The sequence below is a fragment of the Mandrillus leucophaeus genome, unplaced genomic scaffold (genome assembly GCF_000951045.1).
Source record: "Mandrillus leucophaeus isolate KB7577 unplaced genomic scaffold, Mleu.le_1.0 Scaffold224, whole genome shotgun sequence".
NCBI classification, from domain to species: Eukaryota; Metazoa; Chordata; class Mammalia; order Primates; family Cercopithecidae; genus Mandrillus; species Mandrillus leucophaeus.
In genome coordinates, this window is record NW_012102299.1 from 981309 (window position 1) to 1006274 (window position 24966).

At 39.6% G+C, this 24966-nt stretch overlaps 1 protein-coding gene across 1 annotated transcript in view; it reads left to right on the forward strand.

Annotated features, from left to right (window-relative positions):
• The window catches only part of ATP13A5 (ATPase type 13A5), a 115311-nt gene that overhangs the window by 70302 nt on the left and 20043 nt on the right, over positions 1-24966 (forward strand). The window contains exons 18-25 of the mRNA XM_011981337.1: positions 3773-3897; positions 4674-4834; positions 6936-7061; positions 8162-8241; positions 11568-11610; positions 13281-13390; positions 17978-18074; positions 20362-20434. Coding sequence (XP_011836727.1) covers positions 3773-3897; positions 4674-4834; positions 6936-7061; positions 8162-8241; positions 11568-11610; positions 13281-13390; positions 17978-18074; positions 20362-20434 — 815 coding nt within the window. The remainder of the gene's footprint in view (positions 1-3772; positions 3898-4673; positions 4835-6935; positions 7062-8161; positions 8242-11567; positions 11611-13280; positions 13391-17977; positions 18075-20361; positions 20435-24966) is intronic.

A 24966-nucleotide genomic window follows, 5' to 3' on the forward strand; every position in this document is an offset into this window, starting at 1 on the left:
AATCACCTTGAAGTCTCTCGGAGACAGAGAATTAATCTTGTACAGTCCCCTGATTCAGAGATGGACAATTGTAGGTGATACTGGAGACGACTTGCTCAGGTCACGATGCTGGTTGGTGGCAGAACAAGGATGGTACTTGAGAGCTTCTGACTCCAAGATACCAGTGCGTTATCTCTGTTCGGCATTATGTTATGCCAACTTTAGTGTCAGCGCCCATTCCATCAAAACAACTAACGCTCCTTCAACCTCAGAGCATTATGTGACCAATGGACTTGGGTGTCCCATACACAGAGGAGTTGAGAGAGGGAGACAGTTGGCGCCTTGGAAGATTTTCAGAATCTTTTAGACATGTTTTATTTCAGTGCTCAATACTACAACACCTCCTTCGTATCTGTGAAGGTAATAAGTGCAAATTGAATTACTTGTGAGAAATAAAATTCAGTATTCTTAATTACATTACAGGGATAAGTTGTCCTCATTAGAGGATAATTTATAAACTATTTTTTTCTTTCAAAGTTCTTCAGTTTTTAAAGGCTATTTTTAAATTATCTATGACAAAGGAGTAAAAAAATACTGTGGAAAATTGAATAGCAGACAATCTATTTATTTCTTACATTGGATTTGTGTTGCTGGTAAATGCTCATTTATATACAGCTAGCCCCTTCATGTAAGATACTGATATCCTTGGTTTAACATTATTATTTGCAACCTAAGTCCATTGACTCTAAGTTAATTAGTAAACATAGTCCCTTCCTTATTCTGTGCTTGTTTCACCATCTATAAAATATGCAACTGGATGATCTCCAAGGAGGCTTTCAGCCATGACATTTTAATATTTGAAACAGGATCACAAAGCTCATTTTGAAATATATGAATGACATTCTCGGATTTAACATTGCAGGTGTTAGCTATTCTTGAGCAAACATAAAGGTCCAGACCACATAGGATTTGTAATTTTTTAAACACAAATTTGAATAATCCACGTTAAGGACATGTGTGAAGAAAAGATCTATGTAGCTAGAGATGGAGTGTCGCCATCACCCAGCTGTCACATACAAATGCAGCTGTGTTGCTCTCATATGAGAGCCACTAGTAGGATAGACATTATTATAAACATAACAAAATAAGAAAACGAAGATAAAATGTGCTAGATTTCCAACCAATCCAGGTTTTTTTCCAGGCAGTATCAGGAGTCTATTATAGTTCTCAGAATTTAGTTACTATTTTCAAATAGGATAAAAGGACAGGGTTTTGATTTATCTTAGAATCAAATTCTATTTAGAAAAGTTTTCCAACTAGAAAAATTTAAAACTTCTTAAAAATTGGAGTCAAAATGGGGAAGTAGAAAAGTTTTTTGAGATGACTTAAAAAGTCACTCCAAACTAAAACAACAGGAGGAATACTTCATCAAGGCTCACCCCTTCACTGGTTTAGCAGATTTGTATTGAACTTAACTGTGTGTCAGATGCTCAAGGAATTCAGAATTTATTCAGAAGTGAATAAAATAAAATCCTGCCCTCACGAATCTTATATCCTAGTTGGGGAAATAGATTATAAAATAGACCCATAAAATATTGTCCCACTAGTGGTTCTTAAATGACCTGAGGGGGAAAGTATAAAGTAAGTTAAGAGGACTTTTTTAAAAAGACAGAGAATGTCATTTTGCTTGGGCAATCAGCAAAGTCCTCAGAGGAGTAACATTTTAACAGACATCTAGTAAAATAAGAGAGAAAGACATGCAGATATCCAGAGGAAGAGCATTGCAGAGAATACAAATGGTAGGTACAAAGGCTTTAACACAAGTACTGCTGGGAAGGTTGTAGGGGAACAAGAAGCCAAGTGCCTAAAGTATTGAATGAGAAGAAGCATCATAAAATAGAAACAAAGAACATTTGTCTGTTTTTGCTTTTGTTGCCTGTGCTTTTGGTGTCATAGCCATGAAATCATTGCCAAGACCAACGTCGAGAAGATTTCTCCCTATGTTTTCCTCTAGTAGTTTCACAGTTTCAGGTCTTATGTTTAAGTGTTTAATCCATTTTGAGTTGATTTTTACGTGTGGTATAAGATAAGGGTCCAGTTTCATTCTTTTGCTGGTGGATATCAAACTGAAAAGCTTTGCACAGCAAAGGAAATAACAGTGACACGCAACCTATAAAATGGCAGAAAATCTCTGCAAACCATATATCTGATAAGAAATTAATATCCAAAATGTACAGAGGACATAATTCAATAGCAAAAATCAATAAATAACCCAATTTAAAAATGAGCAAAGGCCCTAAATAGACATTTCTACAAAGACATACAAATGGCCAACAGATATATGAAAAAGTGCTCAACTTTACTAGGCACTAGAGAAATGGGAATCAAAACCACAATGAAATATCACCTCATACCTGTAAGGATGGCTATTTGAAAAGAAAACATGTGTTGACAAGGATATAGAGAAATTGGAACCATTGTAAAATGGTACAGCTGCTATGGAAAACAATGTGGAGGTTCTTTAAAAAATTAAAAATAGAATGACCGTATGATACAATGATCCAAAATCCCAATTCTGAGTATATATCCAAAAGAACTGACATTGGGATCTCAAGAAAAGATATCTTCACCTTTATGTTCATTGCAGCATTATTTATAATAGTCAAGATATGGAAACAACCTAAATGTTCATCAGTGGATGAATGGATTTTAAAAATGTAATATGTACATATAATGGAATATTTAAGCCTTAGGAGAAAATCTTGCCATATGAGACAACATGAATGAAACTGAAAGACATCACACTAAGTGAAATAAACCAGTCACAGAAGACGTAATACTGTGTGATCCTACTTATTTGAAGCATCTGAAATAGACATATTCATAGAAGTAGAGAGTAGAATGGTGGTTACCAAGGGCTAGCGGGAGAGGCAAATAGGAAGTTGTTAATGGGTATAAAGTTTCAGTTATGCAAGATGAATACCTTCTGGAGAAGTGATTTTAACACACATGCACACATACATATAAAACAGGGCAGAAGGAAACTTTTTGAGGTGATGGATATGTTTATTACCTTGATTATGGTAATGGCTTCATAGCTGTATGCATATTGTTTAAATCTATCTCCCTGTAATCTTAACACCATGGTGCACAGGAACAAAGAATAAAAAAGAGTTCTTGGCCCCCAAATTTACTTTTTAAAAAGCCGCCCTAGAATCATCCCATTTCAGAGGAAAGTTCCTATATAACTAATGCAACCCAGTTGGACTATAAGCCACCTTCAAATTCTGAAAACTGTTCAGAGCCCTGTCTGATGCCAATAAATGTTATTCAAGGTGACAGATGGAGACTAAGATGAATGACACCGTATTCAACTACTACTATCGTGTCTTGTATGTATGCAGAATGCACTTAACAAATGCCAAATAAACTGAAACGATTGCAAACTCAAAAAAGAGAAAGCTATGATAAATTAAAAACTAAAGTATATTGGATTAACATATTTAAAAACCAACAGAAGAGTTGGAAGATAAGCACATTGTTTTTAAAAATAAAGTAGGAAACTGGAAAAAACAGATTTAGAAGTGGTTGCCTCTAGGAAGGAGAGGGGTGAGATGGTGTGGAGACACAGACTGTTGGTTTTCATTATAAGCTTTTAAGTTTGTTTTGATTTTTAAAATGTGCCTGTATTACATAAATAAGACTTATAAGGAAATTTTTAAAAGAAGAAATAAATTGAACTACTGAGCGTACATAGATACACTTTAATATTGATTTTCTCCTGGATACAAAGAGAAAAAGTGGAGTCAGAGTTAACATTTCTGGGACTTCTCATCATGGAGAATCGTTTGAAAAAAGAAACCAAACCAGTCTTGAAGGAACTGAGCGAGGCCCGTATCAGGACTGTGATGATTACAGGTATATATTTGTTTCTAGGTGCCTGGCAAGTTGATTGTATTCCAGGCATAAGAACAAGATGTGTGAGCTGAGTTCATGTGTCAGAGACGGAGAAAAATGTTTTGTTGTTGAATTTGTTACCCTGTAGTCCCTTACCTGATAACATGTACAGCTGCCCTGACAGGACCAGAAGCTTTGGAGGTAGGGACCGTATCTCATTCTCTTTGTCTAATGACTGCCCCTCCTAGCCAGGATCTGTGCAGTGCCTCTAGGCTCACAGTAAATGAGCAAGAATGGGTGTGTTCTCATCAAGAAACCCAATGATCCCTCTGCACAGAGGATTGAGCCTCTGGTTGATGGTCCTCTAGGGCAGTAGGGCCAGGCACGGTGTATAATCATCAAATCCAAGCACAGCCTGACCCTGTGTGCTCTTTGCTTAGTTGATTTCCAGACCCCGTGTATGGTTTTATGCTATCAGGCTGAGATCATACTATATTTGCCACTAAGAGCAGTCTGACTTCTGAGGATTAGTCATAAATGCTTAAGTATTTCTTTATTAATTCACACAGGTTTTGAAATACACATGGACAGGATATGACGCTGAATGTTGTGAGAGGGAGATGGGAATATAGTGTTTGCCCATGAGGGGCAGTCTACAGCAGAGAGGAAGATAAAATAAAGCAGAAAGCAGTAAATGCCCCCAAAGAACACTAAGCAGAGTGGAAAAGGGCGACCTCAGTTCCTGTTGCTGAGGGGAGGTTTGTACATACAGAAAGCAAAGTTTCTTTGTCTTCTAGGTGACAACCTTCAAACAGCCATTACTGTTGCAAAGAATTCTGAAATGATCCCTCCAGGCAGCCAAGTGATCATTGTTGAAGCCAATGAACCAGAAGAATTTGTTCCTGCCTCTGTGACCTGGCAGCTGGTGGAGAACCAAGAGACTGGACCTGGGAAGACAGTGAGCAAATGTTAGAAGGCCCCTCCGTGGGCCTAGACTGATGGAATACAATCCTGGCACTGCTCAGCCTTCTCTCAACTCCAGGAGTCATCTCAGTAATAATCCCTCACATCTGTCCAGAGTTTGACAGTTTGCAAAGCATTTCCATCAGCTCTGGTTGCCTGTGAAAATCACCTGGGGAAGTTTCTAAGCTTCCAGTGCAGGCTGCACCAATTAAATCAGAACCCCTGGGGTGGGAGCTAGCATCGGGTGCTTTTCCCAGCGATTCCAGTGTGCAGTCATGGCTGAGAACTACTGATTTACACTCATATTTTCCACGTGCTCATTAAAATAACCCTATGCAATTGGGCAGACCATTAATTTTACAAATGAGAAAACTGAGGCTCAGAACAGTTAGCTTGCCCAATACAAAAACTGGTGAGTTGCAGAGGAGGAAAGCAGACTTAGGCCTATTTGATTCCACGCAGATCCATGGGCATTTGGATTGTACTATACCTATGACATGAAGCTAACAGAGGCTGGGCTTCTCTAGATAGAAATCTCCCTATGCTCTTGTGACAGAATAGCTTTTTCATATGACGACAACGGGCTGTAGCCTCACATTCCATCACTAACGGTAACACCCATGCTTTTGTGTGAATTCAAAGATATGGCCCTACAGGTGATGAATTACAAAAATGCTGCCTTCCTCCAGGCTAACCAGCCTTTCGGATTGTTAAGTATAGAGTGGGTCTCTGTGCAGTCCGGAGTCTTTGTGCAGTACACAAACTGCACAGCTATACAGAATGGCCCTGCCCCTACCCTGGGAAGAGGTGGGTTAACTTGCTTCAACCTCTAATTGCATGGGCTGTGAAAGATGACAGCTCTCTCTCTGCTCCCAGCAGATTTCTGGTGCTTATTTCCTTGTGAACCTATTTGCTTCTATATCAGTGCATGCTGCCTGAATTTCACTGCATGCTGTAACCCAGGCCCTTTGTGAATTTAACTGAGAGTCCGCTAACACTACTTTCATGAATTGAATGCCTCTACTGACATTTTGGTTCCCACCAGGAGAAATTGTATCACAGTTTCAGGCCTTCCTCCTCCCTGGGTCCCTCCACCACACTTCCTCTCCCCACATTCCCAGTTCAAGCGAAAGGAATTCCTGCTCCTGTCTCAGGAGGGATGCTTTAGAACATGTCTTTTGTTGGTTATTTTGCAACTGGGGATAGAAAGGGAGGGGTGTGTCATCTTGCCTCCCAGTTCAGCATAGCAAATTTTTTTTTCCTTCAAATACAATGCTTTCCCTGAGATGAAGTCATCTGATGAATAACATTTTCTCACCTCCTGCAATATTTGAATTTAGAGTCCTAAACACAAACGGAAGGCTCCCTGAGAAATGTTGCATGAAAAACCATGATTGATTATTGATATAATGAATGCACAGGCATTCATCAGATGCTTTCTCCCTAACTGAGAGCCAGGTAGGGCTAGAATCAAGCCAGAGAAATATCGTGACAAGTGAAAGGTAGGAGGGAAAGGGTTTTGGAAAAGGATTACTCCTGGTGCAGTGGGATGTAGAGTATGGAAGAGAATGTAGGGAACCATGATAGAAAGGGTTACCTGTTGAGGTAGGATCATAACAAAGGTCAGAGGCTGGGTCCTAAAAGGAGTTAGGCACTGAAGAAAGAGTGCCTACTTTACAGTGAAGACAATGAGAGTGATTTTTGAATAAGTGAATGGTAAGAGATCTTAGAAAATATAAGGTTGCATGACGAGGAGAAAGAAGAAGAGGGAAGAATTTTCCTATTCTTCCTTGTAATAACTAATTGGGACCTAGCAATAGTTAGATTTCTTCAGTAGACTGACATCATGCATATTATCTCCCAAGACAGGACCCAGAGTAGCGTACTGTCAAAGTATCATATGTTTACGTAATCTTGGGGGGAATGTTTAGAGTGTTTTCTTCCTATGGGTGGAAGTGCTGTAGGCAAATTACACCTTATTTTGTTGCTGACCTTCACACTGTTAGGCAACATGAAAACTCTTCCTTCAATAAAGCATAGGAAAGCAGAGACACTCCTTAAGAGTCAATGTAGAAATGATGCCCTTTTGATTTTAGGAAACCTGCGTGTACACTGGAAACAGTTCAACCCCTCGTGGGGAAAGAGGAAGCTGTTACCATTTTGCAATGAGTGGGAAATCATACCAAGTGATATTTGAGCATTTCACCAGCTTGCTTCCAAAAGTAAGTACTGAAGAAATGAAGTGTTTTGTTTTGCTCCTCAAATTAGCGAGTGCGAAAGGAGGAGGAGAGTATTGAAAACAGTGATCACTGAGGTTGCCTCACAATTAGAGAATAAACACCCCCAAAGGAGTACTGTCCCTGAGAGAGTCTTCTGGCCCTTTTTATGCCTTCCTGGCCCCAGGCAGACCCACGGCCTCCCATTCCAAGTTTGAGTTCTGGTACTTTCTCTCACCCCTGTGGCCAGTTCAGCCTTCCTCCTCCTTTCCCTTCCCACCCAGGAGAACGGCAGAGTTCCAGACACGCTGCTTGTTTTGAGGGCCAGTTTCTCTCTGAAACCTACCAGCTCGTGTCAGGCTAAGCTCTATTCCCCTTCCTGTCTGGATTCTTAAATTACAGCAAGAGGAGACAAAGGCCCCATGGTTTATTTTCAGAGTCATTTGTTATCTTGTCCTCTGTGTGTCCTGTTTTAAAATAGTGCTGCGCAGGGTTGCACTGTCAATATGTGGGAGATTAATGGAGCACAAGGGGAGGGCAGCAACTATCTGTTAGCAGTGTCTTAAAAATTCTGTCATCCTAGCAGTCAAAGACCCCAGAATCTAGACCCCAAATGCTTCTAGAAGCTCTTAGTTCAGTTCAGGGAAAGCTGAGACTCAGAGAGGTTAATTTGCTTGTCTAAGGTGTGCACAGCTAGCTGGCACAGCTGAGAAGAGAGCCTTGTTTCTCAGCTTCCAGCCTTTCCTCTGTCTATGCTATGATTATGGAGATGGTGTCTATTAGGAAAGAACTGTGTTTCCTCAAGCATTTTTATTCCATATGCTCTGCTGCTTCTTAGTTACTATAGTATTATTGATTAGTGGTCACCCCATCTTGGAAAAATGGTCTAGGAAAAAAAGTAATGGAGTTGTGATGGAGGACTTTAAGTGAAATTTCAATATTAAAGCTTTAAATCTCCTTATTTCCCTTCCTGGTATTGGTCTAATGACATACCATCCAATGCTGTATTAAATTAGTAACCAGGAGTGATTTTTCAGGGCTGTTCTTTTATTTTTAAAAGTTTTCTTCTTCCCAATCATATTGCAATGGTTCTTTTTTCTTTTTAGATTCTGGTGAATGGAACAGTTTTTGCAAGAATGTCTCCTGGGCAGAAATCAAGCCTTATTGAAGAATTTCAGAAATTAAAGTAGGTGTCATGGCATGAAAGACAAGTATGCTCATTAACTATTGCTACCTATGGGTAATAATTCAGGTGTGGGTCAGAATGGCTATTATTAAAAAGTCACAAATAACAAATGTTGGCAAGATTGCAGAGAAAAGGGAACACTTACACACTATCAGTGGGAGTGTAAATTAGTTCAACCATTGTAGAAAGCAGTATGGCAATTCCTCAAAGAGCTAAAACAGAACTACCATTTGAACCAGCAATCCCAATGCTGGGTATATACCCAGAGAAATATAAATCATTCTACTATAGAGACACATGCACATGACTGTTCATTGCAGCACTATTCACAATAGCAAAAACATGAGAATCAACATAAATGCCCACCAATGACAGATTGGATAAAGAAAATGCGGTACGTATACACCATGGAATACAGTGCAGCCATAAAAATGAATGAGTGTATGACTTTTGCAGGAACACAGATGGAAATGGAGGCTATTATATTTAGCAAACTCAAGCAGGAACAGAAAATCAAATACTATGTGTTCTCACTTATAAGTGGAAGCTAAATGATGAGAACACATAGACACAAAGAAGAAAAACACAGATACTGGGGTCTACTTGAGAGTAGAGGGTGGGAAGAGGGAGAGGAGCAGAAAAAATAACTACTGCGTACTGGGCTTAATTCCTGGGTGATGAAATAATCTGTAAAACAAACCTCCGTGACATGAGTTCCCTCGTATAACAAACCTGCACATGTTCCCCAAACCTAAAATAAAAGTTAAAAAAAGAGGATTAAAAAAAAAATTCAGGTGTGGCTTAGCTGAGTCTTCTGGCTCAGGATATCTCTAGGAGATGTAACCAGGTCTTGGCCATGACTACAGCCAATCAGTGCTTGAGGGGAAAAAATCTCTCACCAGCCTCACTCACATGTTGTTGAAGGCTCAGTGCCTCCTGAGCGATTGGACCGAACCTCAGTTTTTCACTGGCTAGCGGACAGAAGCCAACCTCACTTCCTTGTGACAGGGACCATTTCATAAGGAAGTTCATGGTGTGACAGCTGACTTTTAAAAGAGTAAGCAAGCAAGAAGAACCAGAGACAGAGAGAGCACACAAGACAGTTGTTGCTGTTTATTTATATACCAGTCGCAGAAGTGACATCTTACCACCTTTGCTGCATCCCTTCCTTAGGAGCAAGTCACTACATCCAGCCCACTTCCAGGGGAGTGGATTACACAGGGCATGGATGCCAGGAGCTGGGGATCACTGAGGGTCATTAGAAGTTGCCTATCCCAGACAGCATTTGTTCTGTGGTTCATAAGGCATGTATCTTAGAGGAACCCTCCCCTGTTTGGATGTAGCAGAAATAGTGAGGCAGGTTGTATAGCTTAGAATCAGAAAAATGGGGAAGTAGGTGAGTTATACCCTGGAATTATTTTAAGTTGGTCCATTAGAAGATAAGTGAATAATTTCTGGTCCTCTTAGCAAGAGATGAAATAGCATTTTCTCTTTATCTGGCCCCAGTAGGGAAAGTCAAGAGAAAGTTCTTTATTACCCCCTTCAAAAATAAAGATGACCAAGTTACGTTATAGTGAAATGGTACTTCTTGAGACCAGATCTACCTATTGCTTGCTGGGAATGTAACAGTTTGGGGCTGCAGAGTCTAGGAAGTGAAAAGGAACATAGGGTAGTGAATCTTTAGATGATGGCTGGTCAGTAGTTGGTGAAATCAGGAGACAGCGTTGTACTGTTAGATTTTGTTACCCATAGGGAAGTCTCAAAAACTGCCTATTAACTTCCAGAATGCCTGAGGCTGGGTAAGTAAAATGACTATTTCATTCACATGATTATTACATGATATTGCTGAAGAAAGTAATTTTACCTTTTTCAAATGCCTGAGAAATTTTGCCAACTAAAATGCCTAATTTTGAAAAGCCATATTCCCCTTAAAAAATCAATTCAGGAAGACACATACTGTCTCAGAATGAGCGGTCTTCTTAACATCCCAATCTTCCTCCTCATGCCTTTGTCATTGGCAATGTGCATAAGGCTGTCTGCATTCTCTTTCTGAATTCAGGGAACACTAAAAGATGTAAGATTCCTGATGTGATATGTGATATAGAGGCTAGATGTGTGCTTTAAGCCTGAAAAAAGGAGCCATTTTTCAACAATTGTGGGTAGTCATGACATGAACATATATAGCATGATTATTTTCATCTACACAACCCAATATTGGATTGAACCATAGGGGTATGCCTACATTTGACTTTTTTTTTTTTTTTTGAGATAGAGTCCTGCTTTTTTGCCCAGGCTGGAGTGCAATGGTGCAATATTGGCTCACAGCAGCCTCTACTTCCTGAGTTCAAACAATCCTCCTGCCTCAGCCTCCCAAGTAGCTGGGATTATAGATGCCACCATGCCTAGCTAATTTTTTCGATCTTTAGTAGAAATGGGGTTTCACCATGTTGGCCAGGCTGGTCTCAAACTCCTGACCTCGAGATCCACCCACCTCAGCCTCCCAAAGTGCTGGGATTACAGGTGTGAGCCACTGTGCCCAGTCACATTTAACTATTTTTGACCTATAAAAGTGGTTATTTCTTACGCATTAACTAATAATGAGGAAATTCTAAGAAAACTATTTTTTCTCATTGATTTTATAATTCTGTTTTTAGAAAAATGCAGCTAAGTCTTTATTGTCATTTATCAATACTTACAATGTATTATAATAGAAGGCAGGTGTGTCTTACATCAGAAACTCCTTTTCTTTGGTAGCCATATTAATTTTCACTCTTCTGTTTGTATTATGCTTGCACACCAAACTGATACAGATGGAAAACATATCTCATTTTCACCTGAGATGCATCAAAAATATGAGCATATGTCTCTACTTATATCTATTAAACTATTTTTGAAATTTCTCATCCTGGTATCTGAACTGTAAATACCCAACAGTAGTCAGCGACTAAAATGCAACTGGATTGGATTATGATCTCTGTGTTAGGTTGTGTGGGAAGCGCTCTGCTCATGAGTGCACACTCTTAAGCTTGGGCTTGGTGCGTATCATCAAGCAGGACTTCTTTTAAAGTGTGTGATCACTGTTTTGCCGACGTCCTTGCTTATATCACTACCATTTCAATGTGATTGGTTGAAGCAACTTAAATAATGCAACGGCCTTTTCCCTCTGGGAATATGTCTCTCCAAACCATTTTTCTTCAGCCTGATTCCAGGTGTGTTCAGGGGACACACACATACACACAAATCACATGTGACTTAGTTATGGAAAATATTCAAGTGAGCTGTTCATTTTTCTTACCTACTAATCCTTCTTCTCCTGTCTCCTGCAGTTATTATGTGGGCATGTGTGGAGATGGAGCTAACGATTGTGGGGTGAGTAGAAATGGCTTTTGCTCAGGCAAGCCGCTCACTAATATCCCTCTGGAGGACCACAGGCTCTCCTGGGGTTTGTCTCTCATCCTTCCACCAGCAACCATTTGATTATTTTGCTGTTTACATCCACCTCTACCTGAGTGTGGGTTGGAAGTGGAGGGGAGTAAAGGGAGATGAGACACTTCCGATGCTTTCTGGAAACTCCTAGAATAATAAACACAAAGGAAGGCTACTTAGATTCCTATATTTCAGGTTCCAAAGATGGAACTTTACAAGTCTAGCTGCTTTCAATCTTTCCTGTTATCAGTAATGAAATGATTTCTCAGGGATGTGATTTCTTTTCCCCCCTCAAGGTTACGCAACTGATAAAGACTCAGTGAAAAAAAGTTTGAAGCTGATGATTAAAGTTTTGAATTATATGTAAATTATATTTATTCCTGCCAAACTTTCATTCTGTGGTTAGTTTTTAAAAGTTTCCTTCATCCAGAACTCTTTCACTCAGTAAAATCCTAGACCAAACTATTTAGTATTTTTATGCTATTGAAAAAGCTAAATAAAATGATTCTCAGCAAATTATTTTTCATATGCAGTAGAAGGGCAGTGAATGTTTTATATTCTGAGTTTTAAAGACATGAAGGAAACAAATAATCTACCTTCAAGATTATGTACATAAGCAAATATTTCAGTAGCTGATTTATGGGACAAGAAGTGAGGAAGATTTCTTTGTATTTCCAAAGCTTATTAGAGATTTAAGATCTTGGTATTTGTTTTATTTCTCTCTTAAATATTATTTCCAAATTTCTGTGAAAACTATGTTTATAGTTAGAGATTTATTAAGATGTTTTTTGCTTTATGTTTCATGAGAAAAAGCTAATTTTTAGTCTGTTCTTTCAAATCTAGGATGTGTATCCTTTCACATTAATTATGTGGAGTTTAGAATAAAACAAAAAAAATCAAATGCTAAAAGGGACATAGTCTCTGCCTCCTAAAGAGTTCATTGTCTGATGAAGAAAGAATCATGAATAAAACTAACCCTAACATAAAGTAGATGGTCCTAAAGTATATAATAGAGATACGAAATAGAGATAAAAGAGGAAGAAGAAAATGTCCTAATATTTATTAAACATGAATGTAGTATGTACTGCTTATGGTGCCAGGTACCCTGTAGTTCTATGGAACTACAGATATATAAAAGTTCATTTTATGCCTGCACAATTCTTGTAGGATCGGACTAGGAAAAGGTGGGGATTCTATCTTTCACCTTTGTTCAAGGAGATTCCCACCAGGTACAAGAACTGAAATGGTGAAGGTCCCCAACCAACGTCCATCCAAATTTTGTCATCTTTTTAACTGACATTTTGAATGAGGGCTTCCATCTCCTTTTCACATCTATACTCCCCACAGGCAGGGCCCTTGTACGCACACGCTCACGTGCACACACGCATGCATGTACACACACCACTTTTCTACCTCTGGGTCATTGTTTAGTTAGTGACTTTGTGGATCAGGGGAGAGAGGGCACTCCAGGTGGAGGGACAGCATAAACAGAGACCCAAACATGAAAGAGTATAGTGTTATACCTTCACGAGGTGAAGAACAGTCTCTTGGTGTTTTGAGAGGTAAAGCCTAGCCTGAAAAGTCATGGGTGAGACATGGGCTTATCATTCCAGGCTTTGAAAGTGGCTCATGCAGGCATTTCATTGTCAGAGCAGGAAGCATCTGTGGCATCCCCTTTTACCTCTAAAACAGCCAACATCAAGTGTGTGCCTCATCTCATCAGGTAAGTCATTTTTTCCTCTTCCACCCCTACAATCAGAGGGCCCATTGTCTGGCTCTGGAGACAGACAGAATTCAACTACAACCTAAAGTGATAAATGCTGCAACAGAGGTATGGGTGAAGTGCTATTGGAGAACTAATGAAGGGGGACATTGGTGTTACTCAGGAGTGCTGGTAAAAGCCACAGAAAAGTGACTTTTGCTGAGCCTTAAAGGATAGGTGGGTATCATGTAAACAGTTGAAAGCTTGACTTGATGTTTTAAAACTAATCGTATTTCTTACTTTTTCTCTCCCCTATTTGGTATGTTGGATGCTTCCTGTGACATCCAAATTCTCAGGAATTTTGAATGGATGAGGAAACAGAAAGAAAATACTTCATTAGATAGCTTCCCTAAATACTATTACATGTCTCCAAAATGCAAATTAGCAAATATCCAATATAGTTTACATAAAAGATGTTACAGTTGATTGACAGTGTCAGGGAAGGGGAAGTGATATGGTTGGCTTTGTGTCCCCACCCAAATCTCATCTAGGGTTGTGGTTCCCAACCTGGTGCCTGGTGGGAGGTGACTGGATCATGGGGGCAGTTTCCCCAATGATGTTCTCATGATAGTGAGGGAGTCCTCATGAGATGTGATGATTTTTAAAGTGGCAGTTTCCCCTCCGTGCTTTCTCTCTCTTGTTCTCTTGTGAAGAAGGTGCCCACTTCTCCTTCACCTTCCGCCATCATTGTAAGTTTCCTGAGGCTTCCCCAGCCATGTGGAATTGTGAGCCAATTAAACCTCTTTTGTTTATAAATTACCCTGTCTTAGGTAGTAATCTTTACGGCAGTGTAAAAATGGACTCACACAGGAAAGCATAAGAGACATTCATTTTCACAGTATGCTTCCCTCACCTCCACTCCACTCTCATTTCTGATCTCATGTCTACTAATATTTTAAATGTAGTTAAGAACAAAACACCCAGTTTTATGTTTATTCATAAATCTGATTTCTCTATTGTTTCCTATAGCACTTAGGGTTAATTTCTGGGCATTTTCCTAGGCAGTGATCTGAAAGCCATTGCCGGATTTTGAGATTCATACAAAAAAGACAACTATGAAGTTTCCCAGCATGTCCTTTGGTACATCAGAATAAACAGGTCACTGGCAGGAATCACGGACCTAAAGGTAGCAGGTCTAAAATTCCATGCCCTTGGCTGGCTGCATATCAGCGAGACAGCTTTACACAACACCCTGAACGCTGGGTGTCTGTACCTGTGTCCTTTCACACCCTCAAACATGATCACTTCCCCTGCCTCCAAAGCAGCTCCTCTTCCCAACCCCCACTTTCCCTGCTTCTAAGAACAATTTACTCCTTAGAGTCTGCCACTGAGGTTCAGACCCTTAGAGTACATTTAACTCCTTCCTCTTCTTCACCCATAACCAAACGAGCATTATATTTTGCTGATTTATTTTGCAGAGTCTCTCTAAGCACTTTGCTTACTATCTCTAGTGTCTTTTTTTTTTTTTAACTTTATTTATTTATTATTATTATTTTTAATTTATTATTATTATACTTTAAGTTGTAGGGTTCATGTGCATAACGTGCAGGTTTGTTACGTATGTATACTTGTGCCATGTTGGTGTGCTACACCCATCAACTCGTCATTTACATCAGGTATAACTCCCAATGCAATCCCTCCCCCCTCCCCCCTCCCCATGATAGGCCCCGGTGTGTGATGTTCCCCTTCCTGAGTCCAAGTGATCTCATTGTTCAGTTCCCACCTATGAGTGAGAACATGCGGTGTTTGGTTTTCTGTTCTTGTGATAGTTTGCTAAGAATGATGGTTTCCAGCTGCATCCATGTCCCTACAAAGGACACAAACTCATCCTTTTTTATGACTGCATAGTATTCCATGGTGTATATGTGCCACATTTTCTTAATCCAATCTGTCACTGATGGACATTTGGGTTGATTCCAAGTCTTTGCTATTGTGAATAGTGCTGCTTATTGTATCTCTAGTGTCTTAACCTTGGTTTGTGTCATGGTGACTACACAATGATAGTACTCAGAACCCTCGCCTTATTTTATGCTTTTCATCATCAATACAACTCATGGAGCTCTTTACAAATGTGCTTGGAAATGTAAAGAATGAGAGAGTCTTGCCCCTGGAGAATTTACATTCCAGCAAAAATTGTGTGTGTGCATGTGTGTGTGTATATATATAGTATGTATATGTGTAATATACATACTTATATATAATTTACTGTCATCTTGATCTCTTGATCTTTATGGCCCACTCAGATTATTACCCTAGGGTCTTCCCGAAATATCAAAGCCAACATTACACATATGTATATGTGTAATATACATACATATATACACACACACATACACACAAATATATACATTACTTATTGAGTGTCTCTCATGCATCAGGCATGTTTTATACACACACACACAATTTTATATATATATATATACACAATGTCTGATGCATGGGAGGTGCTCAATACATTTTCTTGAAATCAATTAATGTCCAAACAATACAGCAAATGTTCTGGCAGTTGAGTGTGAGAACTCAAGCCAGGAGGGAAGGTTTCAGTAGGGGAGTTGCAACTTGAAAAATGGGTAAGACTTATGCAAACAGAAAGGAGGTGGGAAGGAATTCCAGGTGGGGAAAATGCGGCAGCCACGTTTAGACACAGTGTTGTAACTGGAGAATGCAGGGGCCAGTTGGTGCAACTGGGCTAGAAGACTTTTCGATGGGAATTGCGGTGGTTAAGCTAGAGAACCAGATGTGGAGGCCTTGCAGGGAGTTTGAGCTCCTGGATAGTAGTGCAAAGTGCCTACTTGATTCATTCAACATGCAGTGGCATTTGAACTTCAGATGCTCCTCCTCATGCATGTGGCCCAGTGTATTTATGAGTGCAGTATACTATTACGGAATACAAGTCAGGATGTAAAATTTCTCCAGTGGCAGATGGCTCAGTAAGACTCCAGGGTAGAAACTCCTTGCTTTTATATTTCATAGATTCATAAAAATTAGATATGGTTTAGCTCTGTTAGGCTCGTTTTACTTTTTCTATCCTTGATGCATACCTACTCCTGAGAAAGCACTGCGGAGAGGCAATGAGATACACTTTTAGATGCACAGGTTCAAATCCACGGATTTTCATCTTTGTCTTTTGAAACATGATTTAGTTGTTGCTATAGTTCAAGTCCTTTAGGGCAAAGACTGTGTCTTAGTCATTTTTGTATCAACCATTATGCCTAGCACCATGCTGGGTACATCAGAGCATTCAGTGAATGTTTGTAGAATGCACAGATAAATGCATGAGCTACTTACAATTTACAGTCATTAGGAATAGCAGTAATTTTGGAGGCTCATTTATCCTTTACTTAGAATGGTTTCTTGTATTTTCCTTTGAATCTGGGTGTCTTAATTTTCCTGGAACTATGCATAATTGCAGGAAAAAAAACAATGAAATCACAATGTTTATATCAGACTTGAGAAAACGATCCATACTTCACATGCTTGCCCCTTCTCAGCTTGTCTTCTGCTCCATCCTCGGTGTTGAAAACAAACGACAGCACCTCACAGCTTGGTAGAAAATATCTTCCCAACATATCCTGGCTTCTCTCCCACCCTTGCCTTCTCATTTTGCCTGAGACAAAGTGGTTAGTAGTTTGGCTTTTAGGTTCTTCTTTTCATGTCCCTGTTCCGTTGACCACATCTTTGAGCAGAGCAGGTGTCCATGTTACTGGGGACTAGAAATGAAGTGGATGTGGGTCACATCCCATGTGGATTGCTTCTGCCCTGACCAGAGGAGGCTTGAAGGAGAGCTGGTTTGCTGAGGTCCCACTCTGGCATCACGTGCTGCTACCTCACGTTGTTTTCTTTTAACCTGTCATAATCCATCATTCAGAAAACCTGGTACTGCATTAACAGCTAAGACTGAATTTTTTTAAAGGAGAAATATCTACTTTTTAAGTTGCATTTTTTTACTGTCATCTTGATCTCTTGATCTTTATGACCCACTCAGATTATTACCCTGGGGTCTTCCTGCAATATCAAAGCCAACGTTACCCATTTCATCTCAAATATTAGAGTCACATTCACACTTCCTAGAATGTCAAAGCACCTATCCTTTAGCTTTGTGTCTGCAAGGACCTCTAAAGCACACACAGTGCAATTCCCAGGAAGCATGTATTGTTAAGATGTAATGAGTCACAAGGAAGTCAATAGTTGACATTTTGCACCTTATCATAATGTTGTATTGTGTTTATAATACACATAGTAATCTTCTCACTTCACTGAAATCTTGTTGAAAACGAGGAGTGTGCCTGATTCATTTTATATCCTCTATGACTGTTAGCATAATGCTGGTACTTCATAAGCCCTAAATAAAAAGTAAATGAACCGATGAGTAAGGTAATGATTGAAGGAGAGAATGAATGAATGAGTGGTTAAATAAGAGGATGAATTCATGATTAAGTGAATGTATGTCAACAGGCTACTAAAAATATAACTCCTTTTAAATATAAAAGAAGTTGGGAGACATCTATCACATATAACCAATTTTTATTTTTATTTCTTTTTAAACAGAGAAGGCCGAGCTGCTCTGGTTTCCTCCTTTGGAGTATTTAAATACTTGACCATGTATGGCATAATCCAGTTTATCAGTGCATTACTGCTCTATTGGGTATGAACCAAATCATTTCGTCTCAGTTCTAATTGCATTTATGTCCCTAATTTATTATTCAGGGTATAGCTCCTACACAAGATTTAATGTTTTATAAGTAAATGACACTTCTCAAAATAGGTGTCTGCAAACTTAGGAACCTGGTATAACTGTGCATGAAATGTGGAACTAGAAATAAGTAGATATAGATGAGTTTTCTAGCGTTTTGTTTTTCTCTTGATAACCTGAGACTCTTGACCTCTCCAAACCCCTGTTTCTTCTTTTGGAGTATGAAGAGAGCTTCAGAGCAGCCTAAATATAATTCAGCAGGAAATGGATGAGTCTCCAATTGTGGAATATTTTCAACAAAAAGCTAAGAAGAGATAAAAAGGAAGAGAAGTTGTTGAATTTGCTTTTGAAGGACTAGAATGCTGAAGACCTTTCACAATGGACCCTTATTCCTGAAGGCACTTAGAATTTATACAGTCAGGGATATCATTAGTAAAGAATCAGAAATTCTTTGAAACTAAAAAAGACTCAAAATTAAATGATGATAATAGCCATTTAAAAATTAATTAGCTGTACGGAAGAACTATGTATAGGCTAAAAATAATCTTCATTAGTCCAATCATAGCTTGTACTACAGTAAAATGATCCAACAGGCTCAAGGAACACTTCAGGAGGGATTATTCTGTTGCTTTCCTGGGAGGTTTGAGAAGTGAATAAGAGGACCACAAGATTGTACCATCCAGTGGACTATTGCTTGCAAGGATCACACACACAGGGCTCAAAGGCAGCCTGGTGGGAAGAAACAAGAACTGGACTGGGAGTCAGAAAACCTGGATTCAAGTTCTTCCTCCATCCAAAAAACAAATTAGGTCTTGCCTTTGACCAAAACCTGCTTCTGGGTAGCTGATTTTTCAGAGCCCTCCGTAGTTTCATGAAAGCTTCTCCTAGAAGAAAAACTAAAGGTGTGGTTGGAAATTTCTTCTGCTCCATCTCATTCTGAATGTATAATTTTACCACTCTCAGGTGAAAAGAAGAGGAAAGGATATGAGAAAGAAAAGTAAAGACGACAGAGGAAGAATTGGAGGTTGACAGGGACACTGAGGAACCAATGGCAGCCTTTCAAACATGTGACAGCAGAAATTCCTTCTCAAAGCCTCCATGGATGGACGGAGAAACCATAGTCCACTCTGCAGCCATTCATTCTAGTGGTCTAGACCTAAATAAGAGTGTCGCAGAAGAATCTTAACCTGGTACCTTCTGGGACTTGGATTCACTGTCTGAGAAGCCAGCAATACTTTCCATGTGCATAAATCTGGTCTATAATGTGCTCAGAATCAGTTTATAGTCTAGTGCTTAGTCAACAGATATGAAACAGATAAACAGAGCTGGCTGCAAGAGATATTGCAAGGCACCTTCCTAGAGAGTCATGGTTTGACTTTCATCTCTAAATACTTCAACTCTATAATGTGAACTTGAAAGAAGTTCTGTCTACACAAACCTTAAAAGGCGGATGTACCAGATTGAGTTCTGCAATGGGCTTACTTGGGGTAGGAGCCTTAGTTCAGTTTGTGAAAGTGAATGGACTCCAAGAGACCTATGCTGTAAACTCATACCAAGGGTGAGGATGGAGAGCAACGTCTATTGAATGAATTGCGCCTTCACTTCAAATTTTAAGTATAACATTTCTAAGGGAACATTCAGGCTTTAATATCTTATGTTGAGAATTCAACTGCCTAGGCTGAGACTGCAGCTGTCAGGTAATTTTTGGGTTTTTTTTTTTGAGACGGAGTCTCGCTCTGTCGCCCAGACTGGAGTGCAGTGGCCGGATCCCAGCTCACTGCAAGCTCCACCTCCCGGGTTTATGCCATTCTCCTGCCTCAGCCTCCCGAGTAGCTGGGACTACTGGTGCCTGCCACCTTGCCCAGCTAGTTTTTTGTATTTTTTAGTAGAGATGGAGTTTCACCATGTTAGCCAGGATGGTCTTGATCTCCTGACCTCGTGATCCGCCTGTCTCGGCCTCCCAAAGTGAGCTGTCAGGTAATTAATGCACCCAATAGGAGGGTGGTTCTCAAATAATTGACTTCTGTCGCTAATATGAAGTAGGTTAAATGCAGGGAAAACAGTCGCCTGGCCTCATTCTGTACAATGAGATGCTAATAATTTTAGGTAAGTCATTTTCTTCCTGAAGAGGGGAAAAAAGTAACAGCTGCCTCCTAACGACTTGAAAAGAGTGTAGGGAATAATAAAAAGGCTATGATGGCACATGCCATATTTATATTTGCTTTTGTTTCTTTTTCAGCAACTACAACTCTTTGGAAATTACCAGTATCTCGTGCAAGATGTAGCCATTACTTTGATGGTCTGTTTAACAAGTAAGCTCTTTAGCAAAGAAAACTATATTGTTTAATATTTATCTATGAAATTCTAGAAACAGTCACACAAAAAGGAACTTTTGAGAAAGAGGCATCCTTATTTCTAAAACCTCATTATTTACGAATTTTTTAAAAGTGATATTGGGAGTAAGTTGAGAGTTGAAATCCCAAGACTTGGCATTAAAACATTCTGATAACAAATAGGTCTTAGTCACAAAAAATTGTCAATGTAGTCCAACTTCTTTGTAGTTTTATGTCTTGTGCATAGAAAAATGAATACAAACTCTAGAAAGGGAATTTTTTAAAACCCAAAGGTCATTTTCCATTATTCAGCTATGCTTCACATTGACGTGAAACCAGATTTTTGCTAGGTATTTGATGTGTGAGAACAAATGCTAACATTTTATTTTAGTAAAATTCTCCAAAAGCAAGGTGTGGCTTCCAACAGCAGCTATTGCTCATTTCCTTCCTTTGACATGACACTGATAAAGTATTTCCTGTCAAGGAACTCAGGGCTTGATGCTAACTCTTAATAAGTGAGAAAGGTGACTGCCTCACCAGAGAGCAAGGAAAAAGAATGGCACTGTCATCTCTTTTTCCTTGCTCAACAATAGGCATGTTATGAAAAATAACAGATAAAACATCAGGCAATGCAGGATATTAATAACCTTGAGAATTTCATGTAGCATCTTAATACATAAAACTGATATGTTTTATGTATCAACCCAGTGACCAAATTTATCAGTATCAGAGATATAAGCACTAAAATATCAATTTTGATTCTTAGGGTTGAAATGTCTATTCATAGCTCATTATTTGTCTAGATGTTATTAATATTCATATGACTGAATAATTTTGCATCAATGAAATTGCTTCTACAGTGTTGGATATTTTAAGCAATTTGCATGACTTATTTGTGAATGATGCTAAAGAGAGAAAAAAACACCAAGAGGTTTCAAGAACCAAGCTTTCAGGCAGCAGCATGGAGGTGAAGGCCATGGCTATCGTGGCCTGTTTCCGTGACCTCTGGCTAACTGTCCTCATAGATTTGTGAGGATCAGATACAATGATGCTGGTAGAGTGTGCATCACAGCACAGGACACACTGAGCACTCATTACAATGAGAATCATATCTCCTCCTTTTCCTCTTTTGAGAAGACTGACTAGCTTTCTGAGCACTTGAAGAGCATTAGAATGTGTACACATAGACCAGTGTCATTAGAAATCCAAAAGCATGGATGGTCTTCCTAGTTCTAGTCTTGCCTCAGACTTGCTATATGACACTGAGCAAGTTATTTGGAGCTTTTGCACACTTAATTCCATGACATTAGTTATGTGGTAGTGGGGCCGCTTAACTCTTTCCCACAGCCTGTTGAGACTCATGCCAGTTGGTAGCCCTGGGAAACTCAGTCTCGCCTCTCAGAGTGGGCTCTATGGGAGTGCTGAGATGACTCATAGTGGGACCATGATTACCACGAGGAGAAAAAAAACCTCAGAAGGGTGATGATAGACCAGACACATAACATTCTATCAGAATGACGGTGCTTTAATTATTACTCAACAAATTGTAGCTAGTAAATGAGGTAAAATCAGGGAGACTGGTGAAGAAGAGAGTAGAGGCAGAAATCAGCTATGTTTGTTAGTTCGTTTTTTACCCTCTACCTGCAAACATCCTATTGTTTTCCCGTCTCTGCAAGCTTACTCATCCCACAGGCTGATCATTTCCTGGTCAAGTCTAAGTATTAAGATATCTTATCCTTAGACATGAAAAATCTAGGTATTATAATTATTATTTCACATTTTCATCGAATTCAAAGCTTTTCTTCCCTTACATCAAGCCTGAACTATGGGCTTGGGGCAAGCAGTAGACAAGAAGGCCATGGTCTCTTCTTCACATCCTTTGAGTCACCTACTCTTCACCCCTGTTTCTGGGGAAGAAGAGCAACAAGAGCAAAGGACTTATTTTTATGTTCTTTTTTTTCTGCTGCAAATTTTAAGTTCCAGGGTACACGTGCAGGATGTGCAGGATGTGCAGGTTTGTTACATAGGTAAACATGTGCCATGGTGGTTTGCGGCACAGATCAACCCATCACCTAGATATTAAGCCCAGCATCCATTAGCTATTCTTCCTGATGCTCTCCTTCCTCCTTGCCCTTCCCAACAGGCCCCAGTGTGTTTTGTCCCCCACCATGTGTCCATGTGTTCCCACTGTTCGGCTCCACTTATAAGTGAGAATATGCTGTGCTTGGTTTTCTGTTCTTGCATTAGTTTGCTGAGGAGCAAATGGAAAAACACTCCATGCTCATGGATAGAAAGAATCAATATAATGAAAATGGCCATACTGCCCAAAGTAATTTATAGATTCAATACTATTCCCATTAAACTACCATTAATATTCTTCACAGAATTAGAAGAAACTATTTTAAAATTCATATGGAACAACAACAAAAAAAAGAGCATGAATAGCCAAGACAATCCTAAGCAAAAAGAACAAAGCTGGAGGTATCATGCTACCTGACTTCAAAATATACTACAAAGCAACAGTAACCAAAACAGCATGGTACTGACACAAAACCAGACACAGAGACCAATGGAACAGAACAGAGAACTCAGAAATAAGACTGCACACGTACAACCATCTGATCTTTGACAAACCTGACAAAAACAAACAATGGGGAAAGGATTCCCCATTTAATAAGTGGTGCTGGGAGAACTGGCTAGCTATATGCAAAAAATTGAAACTGGACCCCTTCCTTACACCTTACACAAAAATTAACTCAAGTTGGATTAAAGACTTAAGTGTAAAACCCAAGACTATAAAAATCCTAGAAGAAAATCTAGGCAAAGGACTTTTTACTTAAGTAGGAGTATGTAGTGCTCTCCTGTCAAATGCCCTCAAATATGGCAGGCACCTACATTTAGGCAATAGGCACGGGGTTCATTGGTGAAATCATCAGAGCTTCCCTGTGGACAGGTGTGGACTGGACCACACCCTGACATAGTGGTGCTCTCTCCCTCTGACTTCTCAGGATTCCTTTCTGCAGCTGCCTCCTAGTGGTACATACATGAAGCCCTTTTCTACTGCTGGGCCCTCCAACCCCAGCAGGCTGCCACATGGATAAACTCCTTCCAGGATAGCTAGCTGTAGCCTATCTATCAAGGCTAATTTCCATGGCTTCTACTTAACCTACCAGACAGTAAATAAGTAGCTTGCTCTCACTGCTGCCTGCCCTTTCCCTCTGCTATTACCATGAAGGGGAGTGAGCAAGGCCAATATCCTCTCTTAAAACCACTTCCAGTCTCTCTAACATTGGCTCTTATGACTTCCCCTCATGGGGTTGTAGTGATGCTGAGAAGAAAGCCACAGTTTACATTGCTCCTAACAATTGCCTTTAAAGAATTGCTTGATAATCTCCATGAGTTTTCCTCTTATACAGACAGCATGCAGCAAATTAGGCAGGAACAAGCATGCTTATAGTTAAATAACCAATATGGATCTCTCTTGCTAGGTACTATGGAGATATGGTGACATTCTCTCTTCACAATAAATAGGCACTTGCAATTCACTGTCCTCAAATATAAGGCTCAACACAATTCTCTAGACAAGAGAAGCACCATTCAACATTCCCTTATACAAGTGTTCATCTCTCACTGTGTATTAGCCACATAGGTTCCTGGGGCATGAGAAGACTGATTGTTCAAGTTCAGAGTTTAGTGGGGGATTCACATACATGAACAAATAAGACGCAAGTTAAAAGTAGTGAGTAGCAGAAAACAGCAGATGCTTTGGGAGTTCAGAGAAAGAAGAGATGTTTTCTGATAATCTGGGGTTAAGGAGGAGATAGCAGTGGAGAAAGGAGAAAGATACTAGGCACTGATGCATGAAAGAAGTAGCATTCGCATCAAAATAGGAAGGATGGATAAATTTCAAAGATCTTTTGCTAAAAGAAGAGCATTTCAAGTAGAAGGAAGCAGTATGAGCAAGAGAAAGCTGATAAATATGGGGTATGAGTTTTTAATGTGACCACACTGCAGCGTATGTGACATCTTTTACTGAAAAATTGAAAAAGTGAATTGGGTCAAATCACAGAGAGTCTTGACTGCTGGTCTGAGAACTGTGGACATTTATCTGCAGCCCTTAGGAGTCATCACCAATTGATGATCAATGTAAAATTACAGATGTCCCTGATTTACGATGGTTTGACTTATGGTTTTTAACTTTACAATGGTGCCAAAGTGATGCACATTCAGAAGAATGCTACTCTCTTAGGATGCTGGGCAGTGGCAGCAAGCTGCCGCTCCCAGCCAGCCCAGCAATCATGAGGTTAAACAACAGATACTCTACATTGTACTGTGTTGCCAGATGATTTTGCTCAATTGTAGCCTAATTAAGTGTTGTGAGCATGTTTGAGCTAGGCTAGGCTAAACTATGGTATTCGGTAGGTTAGGTGTACAGTATAGATGTATTTTCAACTTAAAAATGTTTTCAGTTTGCAATGGGCTTATCAGAAAGTAACCCCATTGTAAATCAA